The sequence below is a fragment of the Morone saxatilis genome, unplaced genomic scaffold (assembly GCF_004916995.1).
Source record: "Morone saxatilis isolate NCDOM2014 unplaced genomic scaffold, NCSU_SB_2.0 Contig5, whole genome shotgun sequence".
Classification (NCBI taxonomy): domain Eukaryota; kingdom Metazoa; phylum Chordata; class Actinopteri; family Moronidae; genus Morone; species Morone saxatilis.
The window spans coordinates 3,205,840-3,218,062 of record NW_023340095.1 but is presented as its reverse complement, the minus strand read 5'-3'; the positions used below and the strand labels follow the sequence as shown (position 1 = coordinate 3,218,062).

Below are 12,223 nucleotides of genomic sequence, written 5' to 3'. Positions count from 1 at the left end.
GTAGTCATGGGAACGCGGCGTTAAAAGTGACACTGTGGCACCGGCACTCTACAGCTTTCTGCCACTGATACCAACCTAAAGGAACCATGGGAAAAAGCGTGGTAACCCAATCTCATAGATCCTCAGCAAATCTCCAGTGAACTTGTGTTCTTGGGTCAGTTACCATTGGTCCTGCCGTGCTGCGGGGCACTTCACATTCCTGAGAGCCTCTCATTAGCAGGAACCTGCCTCGGTGCACGCTCTCTGTCTTTATCCGTCGCAGCTGATTCTGCCTTTTTAAAGTTTTCATTTCATATCTGTCTCTATTACATCTCATTTTTATTTTTTCCTTTCCTGTCTTTATGTTTGATATCCTCCAATCTTTCTCCTCTTCCTCCCATCGATGTCGGTGTGTAGATCTTTCAGGTGCAGAAGGTAGGCCTCCTCTTCCTCATTTCCACCTCGGACATCATTTCATTTCATTGTTATGTAACTATCCCAGGCGTGCGCTTTATATTGTGCCCCAAAAACAATAGAAATCTGTTACCTGTGTTCCTTTTTCTGAGCTGTTTTTTTTCTTGTCCTCATTTCCTGTCTCTTCTTAGAAATATTATGGCTTGGACACCAAATTAGATGACCGAGGGGACAGCAAATGGGGAGATATTGAACAATGGATGGTACAGTTTCTGTGCTGAACACTCAAAATACACCTCCCGTTTACTAAATACAATGCATGTGTTTCTGGGCATATTTTGAGGCTTTTATTCCCGTCTGTTGAGAATCTTTTGCAGTGTGCCGAGTCTGCTTTTGAATTCCAGATAATTCCTGTTAATCCTTTTTAGAAAATAACGGATTATGAGGAATCAAAGCTTGGCCATTAATGATAATCCACTTATTCAAAGGAGCAGGGTGCCGGTTTGGCTTTGAATCAACATGACCATCTGCCCCATTGGTGTGAGACTGCATGGGATTTACTGTGTTGAATTTACCACTTTAGTTACTTAGTTTGAATTGCCCCAGACTATCGCAGAGTTGCAAACACAGCAACGAGGATACAGTGTGTGTGTGTGTGTGTGTGTGTGTGTGTGACTTGTAATTTCACTAACCGCGGTGTGTTTTTTTACTTACTAAAGTAATTCACTTACTGTATGTTGCAATTTGAGGTGAGTGTGTTTGCGCAACATGGGTGCTTCCGTGGTTTGTTTGCTGGATTACTGGTTCAGTGTGATGATTTTAAGAACACGCATGCTTGATTCTGTAAACAAGTGTGTACTTCACTGTCAAGTATCTGTAAATGATCTAGATTTGTTGAATGCAGGCCTTGTACAAATGTAGCAGGTGATGTATCCATGCACTTGTTTTTTGCTCCAAAATATCATACCAAGCAACGTTTCAGTAGATATGTATGAATATCTTGGCCATAATAACCACAGTATATCACAACATAATCCTAAAATTACATTAAAACAGAGATTTTTAATCCCTTTAAAACTGTGGGGAGACTGACCCCTAAATCGACAGTTACCTTCCTCCTCCATCTGTCTCATTGATCTTTGACATTTCTCTCCTCCTTCATCTCCTCTCTTCTCCATCTTCACCCCTCCCCTCCCTCATCCAGGAGGACAGTGAGAGATACTCACGTTCTTCACGGATACACACGGTTTGTAGCCCTCCCTCTGTTTCCATCTCCTCATGTCTTTCTTCTGTAATCTTATCTTCCACCACTTGGCAAATGTTACGTGAAATACACGATGTCAGTGTCAATCCTGGAGAGCCACAGGGAGCGTCTGATGTTTTCTTCAGGTTGATAGATTTAGCATATATTTGGAAAAGGCTTGTATTATAGACAGGCCTGTATTGTTTATCTTATTTCTGTAAGATTTGTCACTGTTTTCTGATCTGTTCCTGTTTTAATTTGGTGTTGATGACATTAGCTGTCAATGCAAATACAAACGCTTAAATTCAGAATAATGAACATTTCCACAATAGTGCAAAAAAAGTCAAGTTTTAATGTTAAAAATTAGCAGTAAGTGGTGAGTTTCAGTGAAAGTTTGTTTGAATCAATGCTGAATAAAGAAAAAACATTCACTATGCTGGATTTACTATGTACAGGTACATTCCTACCCCCTTCTCTAAATATTTGTACCTGGCTTTTATTAGCTACTAGCCTTAGTTATCCAAGCGAACACATCATGAACATTCTTTGTATACCAGCATTTATTTGAGAATGTGCAGTATCATAAAGCCCTGAAGTAAATTACAGTAATTTTGTGTTGGTTTTGCCCAAGAAAAAACAAACCACACAACAGATCTTTAACCAAACCTTCTCATGAGGGAAACACTGTGAATTGAACCGTGTGTCGCTGCAGCTGGATGCCTCATAATCGGCTGTTCGCTGTCATTGTTGACGTAAATCACACATTGTGACCATTTTCCAAAAATCCTAACCATCCATTTCAATCTCTCACTCTCTCACACAGCTCTCAGACGACGATGAGCGGATGTCAGTGGGAAGCCGGGGCAGTGTCAGGGTCAGTATCACTCAAACAGCACATGCATTCAAAATCCAGAGACTCTTTAAACCTCTTCTTTTTTTTTTTTTTTTGGCTTGAATTTTAAATAGTTGTTGCTTTCAAAAAATCTGACCTTGCGCTCGGGAAACTTTAGTTTTGTGGAGGCAGCGTGTCTGTCCTTGGTAACTCAAGGTGCAGTCAGTGTGGGTGGCACTTGTTGGTGATGATGTTGTTGTGTCTTTTGCACAGTCGGATCTTGACGCTGTTGGGGCTTACGGTGGAGGGGTAAGGGTTGACATTCATGAAGGAAACACTGTGGATGAGATTTTAACCCCGCAACCTGAACATTTGTTGTGTGAATGAGTTGTTGTTTGACTAACAGCTGGTTCAGAGAGCTCAAAGCATGGAGTTAATCTGTCTTATTCTTGTGGGGTTTACCTGTTATCTCTCTCTATAAGTCAAAGCATGCTTGTGTGCTCTGAATTAAATGGATTTTATATAGTTTTATTTTCTTTTTATTGTACGCAGGAGTATTTTTTATGGTTTATAATTTTAGTTTGTGATACACTTGTTTTTGTCCTGATTTAATTGTTGCAATATGCAGGAAACAATGCATGAATGTTAGTTTCATGTGATTATATCAGCTGATTATGTTCGGTCGTGTACTTGTTTCTGCTGTGGTAAAAGAACATTGACTACCTTGGAGTCAGTCAGATTTGATTTCGACAAAAAGAACATTGTGTGTTAGAGAGCTATCAAGCTCCAACCAAAACACAGGCTGCACTATTTTAAGCTCTGTCGTGTCTCAAAATGTTAAGTGCAATTTCTTCTGTGCTATGTAATGTGGAAAAATCATTCATACTTATCATTCTCATGGGTGTACGAGATCCTGGATATTTGGCTCAGTCGTAGCCGAATCGGTTAGTTTTGTCAAACAGTTTAACATTGTGGGCTTTTGTATGCATTTTACCGCTGTGTAAAGAGTCAGTTGTGCATGTATATGTTATGTGTTGCTTGAGTCTTCCTGTTAATAATATAAACCATTTTTCAAACAATAATGTCAATCTGGTTTTGGGGATGAGGAAAGGTTTGTCTGGACGGCGTGTCTTCATCCTTCACTTGTTCTCCCTCTCTTTCTCTCACTCTAAGGGCTCCTCCTCACTCTCACTTAAGAAGTCAAAGAAAAAGAAGAAACATAAGCACAAAGACAAAGACGTATGTAAAAGCTCAACCCTGTAAATGCACAAATGGCCCGCACAAGAACCGGCATCAGTGTTTCTCACCCGTGTTCTCTGTTCACAGAGGAACGGCTATGATGATGATGATTACAGTGTAATGTCCAGCAGGGTCAGTAGCTGTGTGTTAAACTGATTGCACAGACATTTGCATTGGATCTGTTTTTATGAACAACCTGTCACTCACGACCCTCGTGTTTCTCATGCTGTCAGAGCTCCAGACTCAGTGATGAAAGCAGAGTGTCTCGCTCCTCCAGACTAGACCTAACGGTGCGTCTCATCCTTATTGATGAATAGCTGTACAGTGATTTGTGTTGTGTTGAGGACAAACTGTTCTGTTCACACTACAGTGCAATGTTTGGCTTTGACAAACATATTTTGGAGGCGTAAATAATCTCATTGTTTTGTGGCAAACTGCAGTGTTATGCTATGAAATTTTGTTACCTGGCAACTTGGATAGGTTGCGTGAGTGTGGCCAGGGTGAAACAGGAGATCAAATGTTGCTCGCGTGCAGGAGGGGAATAAGAATTTGATAAGCTTTAAGTAGAATCTAGAGGGATTTTTTTGTCTTTGAGAAAAAATCAATAGGACTAAGCTTTGGAAGGCAGCAATATAACCTGAGTTAAAAGCTTGAATATAACAATATTACATGAAAAAGGACTAAATATAAAATTAAAACGAATACACTGCTGAGGCTTTTTCATTCATTCTTGTGAAAGGAAGTTCCTCAACACAAATCAAGTAAAATCTTATTCAAAGAAGCATTGCTTGAAAACCTGGTTCTTTAATCAGTTATTTCTACCTCTGACATATTTAACTACACCACCGTAAGGACCATAGCTATGTGTCAATATACCGTGATACTCAGTGTTGTTGAATCAAAGCTGTGTGCTGTCACATTGTATTGTTATTGAGGATGACACTGAGTTTCTGTGGTGTTGGTGTTTGACTCTCAGAGCTCCAGACTAAGTGATGACAGCCGGGTGTCTCGTGCCTCCAGATTAGACCTGCAGCCGGTGGGTGGCACTGCACTGCAGTCATATCACTAATGTGTCTAAAGTTGTGTTTATTAACTAAATGAGTTGTAATATCAAAACCTTCCAACCTGTGAAAGCTTGGATTGTTTTAATTGAAATATCATTGTTACTGAGGCATGTAAAGATACTAATAACTGTGTCATACTACAGAATACATGTAGGTGCATGTATTAGGTCTTTTCTGTGTTGAATTTCTATAAGACTTCCTCATTGTTGTGGAGTCTTTGTGCTGTATATCCTGGAGATGTGTAGTCATAGTGGACTCATTGCTGCGACATTGTTTTATACGCAGCAATCTTTCCAGTTCAGGCATTTTGGCAAGCACGCTGATTGCCTTGTTGTGTGTATTTAAAGCTAACTGCACTCAGAGCTGATTGTGTGTGCACCACTGGACTTTTCCTGGGAAGGACCCATTAGACAGCACAAATGTAAAGGTTAAAAGTGCATTTATATGAAACTATCATGGAGCGATTAGTTGAATTGGTTTGTGCATGTGTGTGTGAGATCCTCACTGGCTGCTGTTTACTTGCAGAGTATGAATATATTGCTAACATGTGCGAGTCACGCTTTAGATGAAGAGTTGTGTGACTTTTTCAAAAGGATGTTTTTCTACTACCTATCCTTTTGCCTCATTCCCATCTCCCTCCGTCTCTTGGCTCATTACTCTCGCTTCCTTCTTCCCCTTTCCTCATTTCAGGCTCCGTACGCTTCCTCTGACTTGTACAACTTCAATGGTCTGTCCTCTTCCAGAAACCAGGGTTCAGCTTTCAATGGTTACCAGGTCCGTACACAGTTAAATGCTAGCTTTGTCACTTATCTTTAGCTGCTACCTGACCCTTCACCTCTCTGTGGAGAGGGACAAGAGAACAGAGAATTTCTCGTGTTTTCACAACCTGTTCCAACCTACCGCCTCATAAACCTCATTCTTACTCCTGACTTCATCCTGTGTTGCAGTTCTACAGGTCACTCAGTCAGATCACCCAGCAGCTCTATCGTAGGGTTGGTTCCAGTCCAGCTTCCTTATTGCCCACTATAACTCCCACGCAGTGTTAAATCACACCTGTAATCATCATTCACTCACACCTGTTTGTCTTATTAAGTCAAGGGCTCCCAGTTAAATGCTTCATCACATTGTAAATCCACTGAGTTCTGAATGGAGCCACACATCAGGCACTAAAGGGTGTTTTTTTTTCCCCCCATTGAGTAGAAAAGCATGTAATAAAATCCCCCAAAATGTCAGCCTGAGCATATTGTTTACACTGTGTATGTGTATGTATGTGTGTGTGTGCGTGTGTGTGTGTGTGTGACATGTCACATGTGCAGAGCTCCTTATATGAAGACAGCCTTGGCACTGGGTCACGGCGAGCCGCTGGTTCCACCTCTCACGTAAGATTGTCATGGAAGTGTGTCTATGTTGGTTTGACGCACATGAGGAGTGTGAGAAGTGTTTCCTGTTCGTGGATTAATTATCAGGACTGCTAATTATAACAGTCACTCATGAGAAGAGTGAGTGCGTCTGAATTCAGTGTGAAGTAATGGCCATGTGTGACGTTTCTTTTCTTCTAACATGATCGAGACATTTAATTTTAGTGACTGGAGTGATATTTTTCTGCTGCTGCATGAGAGTTGTTTTAGTTTTGATGTACTTTGATTTAGTTTTATATTCTAGTTCCAAACATAGTCTCTGTTTTGTACAATTAAGGTTGGAATTTAAATGTATGTTTTGCATTAAGCGGCTTTTGATCTCCAAATTGTGGCATAGGTCCTGTCCAGCATGCGTTTGCTACCGGTACTGTTAGTGTGAGTATGCGCATGTTTGTTTGTGTTTGCCCCCAATGTCTAGACAGCAACGTAACCGTGTGTTTTCTCTGCAGCCTTTAGAGTACACTAGTTATCGCAGCTCCGGCTCCAGAGCCTCCTCCAGAGCCAGTTCGGCCCGCGCCAGCCCAGTGGTGAGCCTTCACTCCCCAGACACCCTGCTTAGAGCCCTGCAGGGGCCAAAAACTCCAGCCATAGCCCGGCCCTGGTCCGGAAAAGTCTGCAATTTTTCAACCCCAGCCCAACACACACACCACCACACACACACAAACAACACACACACACACAAACACACCACACACACACACACACACCTACACACACACACACCACACCTACACACACACACACACACCTACACCACACACACCTACACACACACACACACCACACACCACACACCAACACACACACACACACACACACACACACACTGGGCAGAATGAAAGGAGAGGGGTTAAATGAGTCCGGTCTAGAAAAAAAGACCGGGTCCACATGGGCTTGTAGACCTCTAACCCTGCCACCAACCCTTGCGTTTTAAATTGCATGAGCCCATTTATACATGATGCTTTATTACCACATGAGTCTATGACTGAACTGCACAGCCACCATGCACTTAAACTGCGACACTTGGTTTATGATTCACTGTTTACATTGGAGGAATTGGGTGCATAATTGGACCGTGTTCACTCTGGGTGTTACTGTGACTCAGAGTTGGCACGGCTTGCAGAATTCAGAAATGTGCAAACATCATTTGTTCTGAACGCAGAGTAGAAGCAGGTATTTCCTGGTGGACCTGTATAGCACGGCTGTTACAGAATGTCAGCGTTCTGTTTTTAATGTTAATGAGCCGTGAACTGGAGCTCAGAGAAGCCCCTAACTCCCTGCAGGTCACTCAGCGTAGGAAAATCACATTAATGCCTGAAATGTTACGATGAAAGTCTGCTGAATGTGTGGTCATCAATCCAGTTCACTGAGTCGAAGCAACAGTGCAGTGGCTGATTGGAGCCATCTGTCACAAGCCTGTACCAGGACAGTGAGGTTTACGTATTACGTAATATTCTGTTCTTGGTTTAGATGTCCACTGATTTCTCACCAGTTGAATAGTTTGCTACAACACAATACATAAACCTACTAAATCTTGCATTTTAGTGGTAAAAGTTCATACTTTATTATGTCAGTGATTGACAAGGAATTACAATGACTGAGAAACCTGATACATTGTGCTCCCTTATTCAAAATTCAGATTCAAACTCATGGTTTAAAAAGGTGATCATGTTTTTTGTTGGCTGGTGTAAAAGTGTATAATGGGAAAGTGGAACATGAGGTAACAGAATTAGATTTAAGAGTAAAGATGAATGGCCTTTTAGTGTTTTTGAGCACTAATGATGATTGTTCTCTGCTGTCCTGATGTAGAGAATGATTCCATGTGGATTTTGAACTGGCTGGGGCATCTTAAAGTATTGACCTTCTCTTAAGTGTTTGGCCTCTTTGTTGTTCTGTTTCGCCCCCTGGTGGCCGATGTAGGACAACTGCGGCTCTGTTGCCAGCTTTTTGAGGAGTGCGGCCAGTAGCAGTGGCATCCCCCGAGACCTGGACGATGTTACTATTCCTGACTTTTCTGATGTGAGTCGCTTTGCACCGGCAGGACGCCGAGGCTGTGATGTGAGCTGAGTTCCCGCTTGGTTGCTGTTTTATGCCACTCGTCCTTCCTTTTCCATGCACTTCAAACCCTACAAGGAGGGCCGGTCTCACACTGTGTTTGTGTCAGAGGTTAATTTGTGTGTGTTGACTGTGAAGATGACCAGTTTGTCTTGTGACAAGATTCTTTTCGTGTGTGTGGCCTGGTGTTTGAAGTGTATTTCTAACACATGATCTGTTGTTGAATGGAGTTCTGTGTCACACTCATTTCTGGCCTGTTAAGTTTTGGTGATTTTAATTTCTGAAGGAGTTTTGAAGCCTCCCAGACTAATTATTTGCATGGTGTTTCATATCTAAAGAAACATGTGAGTAGAGAGAAGATTGGAGTGCTTGGAAGTGATGTTTCATCTGTTGCTTTTTCATTAGGAAATGTCAGTCTAAATCTTCTTATCAGTGCTGAGCTGCCTGTAGTGAGGATTTTGGGACTTCCTTCCTCCCTTAGTTGGTCCTCCCAGCCCTGTGGCCTCTATATCATATATCTGTGTTTGCTCTGACTGTATTTTATTTGTCTCAACAGGTGGAGGACAGAGATTATCTTGAGAAGGTGAGTGGGTCACATCACCAAACGCGATGTTTGTTGTTTTTCAAGATCCATAAAGTATCATTGGATACTAAAAAGTACCAAAAAAACACAATTTTAAGTCTTTTTCTTTTTTCTTCATCAGGGATCTCGACCAGCTTCTGCCTTAACAGCAGGAACCCTCACGTCTTTAGGTGGGACTTCCTCACGTAGAGGAAGTGGCGAGACGGCTATAACTGTAGACGCAGAGGCCTCTATACGAGAAATTAAGGTAATGCTGAGGAGTTGTAGCTTCCAATGGACAGTTAGGACAATATCCTTGTGGAGTGGGTTTATCGGTATCGGTACTGTACAGGGTTATTGGATCATTTTGATAAAAGTATCAAAAATAGAAACAAGAATTTGTAGGAATATTTGAGCCAGATGATGCTTACAAATGTAAATTTCATACATCTAATGTTTGCATTATATGAACAATTAAAAATTTTACACGGTTTAAAAAAAAAGTCAGATTATTAAAATCAGATTCAGTTGCAGCTTCAACGATGAGTTAATAGTTAACTGATTAATTTACCATGAACTGATTATTATGTTGCCCATACTCAGCAGTTTGGATCACAGAAAATTTTTGTCTACAGTAAAATTTCAGTACTCATGCTGACCCAGACATGCTCCATTAATGGTCCAGTGTGTAGGATTTAGTGGCATCTAGTGGTGTAGTTGCAGATTGCAACCATTTAATGACCACTGACTCTTCCAAAGGTGTAAGATAAACTACGGTGGCTGCACATTTAGCAAAAAACATGAAACGGATCATTCTAAGTTAACAAAATGCAACAATTCCTATATTAGATCCTCCTAAAGGTTACACACTGGAGCTTTAAACCAAGACGTTAAGGGGCTGAAGCCTCCCTTTCCAGAAAAACTGGATTTTACTGTTACACACAGAGGTTTATATATACGGGAGACCGACTTCAGGAAATGTTTATCTTAAAAAAATGTTCTTCTTTGAAGTCCCGTGCTGTCATGCCATTTCCATTCTTTCTGCACTTTGTGTTGCTGTTGTCATTACCCGCTCACCAAACTTTCTGCGTCACCTCTTCTGATGTTGTCCTGCCGCGCTTCTCTGCTCACTGCTGCCGCACTCTTCACCAGGAGATTCACGAACTGAAGGATCAGATTCAAGATGTGGAAACCAAGTACACGCAGAACCTAAAAGAAGCCAAGGTATAAGCCCTAAAGACCCTCACAGAACTCCCAACTACCAACTCCAGACTCACTATTAACTGATATATTTGGTGTCTCTAACTTACTCACAGTGGGTCAAATATGTGCAGCCAGATTAACTGTTATGTTACCCAACGGTAGATCAATAAACCAACTGATAATCTGATAACTCTGATGGCTTTTGAATTCAAACTTAGGTAAACATTAAATGTTTTGTGTAACTATAACAGATTTGCCTTTATATAGAAACTCTGTGGAGTATTTTAGGAGCAGTACTGGTGCTCCAGACTGAACACAAATATTGACAGAATATCTGCAGTCCTGTGTGCCTGAGTAAGGCTTTATTTCTCATTCATTTTCAGCTGTGCAGATGTTTTCTAACGTGTAAACTTGCGAACTGGCAATCTTAACTGGCAAAGTTGCACCTGCATGTCGCTGTCTTTCTTCATGTTGGTTTGTGTGTGTGTGTGCGTTTGCCTGTACTTCCTGACTTTTACGTGACTTAAATGCTTTCTTGCATTATCTGGATTCTCAGCTGCATCCATCCGTTACTCCAAACTGGATATGTTCCGATAGCATTTTTTTTCTTCCCTATACCGATTCCGATGCCTAAACTTTGCATATCAGCAGATACCGACTACCGATCCAATTCACAAGCTTACACTAACTAACCCTGTATGATTGCTATCATTGTTATATGTCCTGGCTCAGGGAGTCAGAGCAGGGTTACTGTGACTTTGTTAACAGGACACTATTACGAAGTAGCAGGATCCCTTTTTGGGGCTAATAATTACATGGTAATGGATCAGTGCACAGACCTGTCCACTTGCTGATTTCCAATACTAGGATTGGTATCGGAACAACTCTGCTCCAAGCATATCCAGTTTGTCCATACTATTTGACAGAGGAAAGGATGACTCTGCGGTTGTGTTTGAGGACATGATATATGTGATTTTTTTTAGATTCTTATATTCTTAATATTTCACATTGACTTTAGGATGCATTAGCAGAGGTGGAGGAGAAGTATCGTAAGGCCATGGTGTCCAACGCCCAGCTGGATAACGAGAAAAACAACCTCATGTACCAGGTGGACACACTCAAGGACTCGCTCATGGAGCTGGAGGAGCTGCTGTCTGAGTCGCGCCGGGATTATGAGGAGAAAGTCAAGGTACAGCAAGCAGACAGAGTGACAGTCTTTAAAACTGAGGATATTATAGAGTTCAGTACATGGTATTTTTTTAACCTAAATAGTTTCAATATAGAAACTGTGGCAAACCCTAATGGTTTAAATATGTGTTTTTATTAATAAACCATAATGGATTGGAACAGTTTCAAAGAACACAGAAACAATTTCCGTGTGGTTTCGTTTTGCTGTTGAGAAATGTAAATCAATATGTCATTGCTTGTAAAGTCATAACTGTCTTTGTTCAGTGCCAGTAAAGTCTGTTTAAAACAGAAAAAACTGCTAGCACACTGGAAGTTACACACTTCTCAGGGGTGTCACATACAGAGGCCACAATGTGAATTTGGCCTTAACTCCGATAGCAGAAACCTAGACAAAACAACTTAATTTTTTTATTTTTTTATGTTCTTCCACAAAGCCATTAAAATGAAAATAATCATACAGAGACTCGTAACTTGTCTGAGGCAGGTAATTGGTCATGATGAATAGAAGCTGTCTTTATCTATATAGTTACATTATCATCACATGGTAATTCAGTTGCAAGCAAAATTAGCTGCAACATCTTAAATTCAAGCTATATAGTGAATGTAGTTATACATGCAAGAGTTTCCCACAACCCTTGAATGCATCAGATGTATTGGAGAGGTTTCAAAACACAAGAGAATAAATTATTAACTGTAAGGTGACAAGAACTCAACATGCATGATTGTTATTATGCCGGAAGTACACCAAAGTAGAGCTTAGTCAAGTTTCAGTCGGTTAATATTGTTAATCCAACCCACAGTTAATGCCTTGTTTGTAATGCTTCAACTAACGATTATATGTATTATTAATTAATCTGTCAATCATTTAACCCATTAGTTCTTTGGCCATAAAACGTCAGAAAATTGTGACAAAATGTTGCTCGCTGTTCCCAGTGACCTCCTCAAATGTCTTTTGTCCACAACCCAAAGATATTCAGTTTACTGTCATAGAGGACTAAAGAAACTGGAATTTGAGAAGGTAAAATA

General features: G+C 40.9%; 1 protein-coding gene across 1 annotated transcript in view; it reads left to right on the top strand.

Annotated features, from left to right (window-relative positions):
* Positions 1–12,223, top strand: part of lrrfip1a (leucine rich repeat (in FLII) interacting protein 1a) — a gene marked incomplete at its 3' end in the record, with an annotated part of 50,104 nt that overhangs the window by 28,958 nt on the left and 8,923 nt on the right. Inside the window, exons 3-19 of the mRNA XM_035676747.1 lie at positions 397–414; positions 585–656; positions 1,598–1,639; positions 2,460–2,510; positions 2,742–2,777; positions 3,642–3,707; positions 3,795–3,839; positions 3,941–3,997; positions 4,684–4,743; positions 5,462–5,545; positions 6,088–6,150; positions 6,639–6,716; positions 8,110–8,208; positions 8,801–8,827; positions 8,949–9,074; positions 9,959–10,030; positions 11,028–11,248. Of these exons, the coding sequence (XP_035532640.1) occupies positions 397–414; positions 585–656; positions 1,598–1,639; positions 2,460–2,510; positions 2,742–2,777; positions 3,642–3,707; positions 3,795–3,839; positions 3,941–3,997; positions 4,684–4,743; positions 5,462–5,545; positions 6,088–6,150; positions 6,639–6,716; positions 8,110–8,208; positions 8,801–8,827; positions 8,949–9,074; positions 9,959–10,030; positions 11,028–11,248 (1,217 nt within the window). The remainder of the gene's footprint in view (positions 1–396; positions 415–584; positions 657–1,597; positions 1,640–2,459; positions 2,511–2,741; positions 2,778–3,641; positions 3,708–3,794; positions 3,840–3,940; positions 3,998–4,683; positions 4,744–5,461; positions 5,546–6,087; positions 6,151–6,638; positions 6,717–8,109; positions 8,209–8,800; positions 8,828–8,948; positions 9,075–9,958; positions 10,031–11,027; positions 11,249–12,223) is intronic.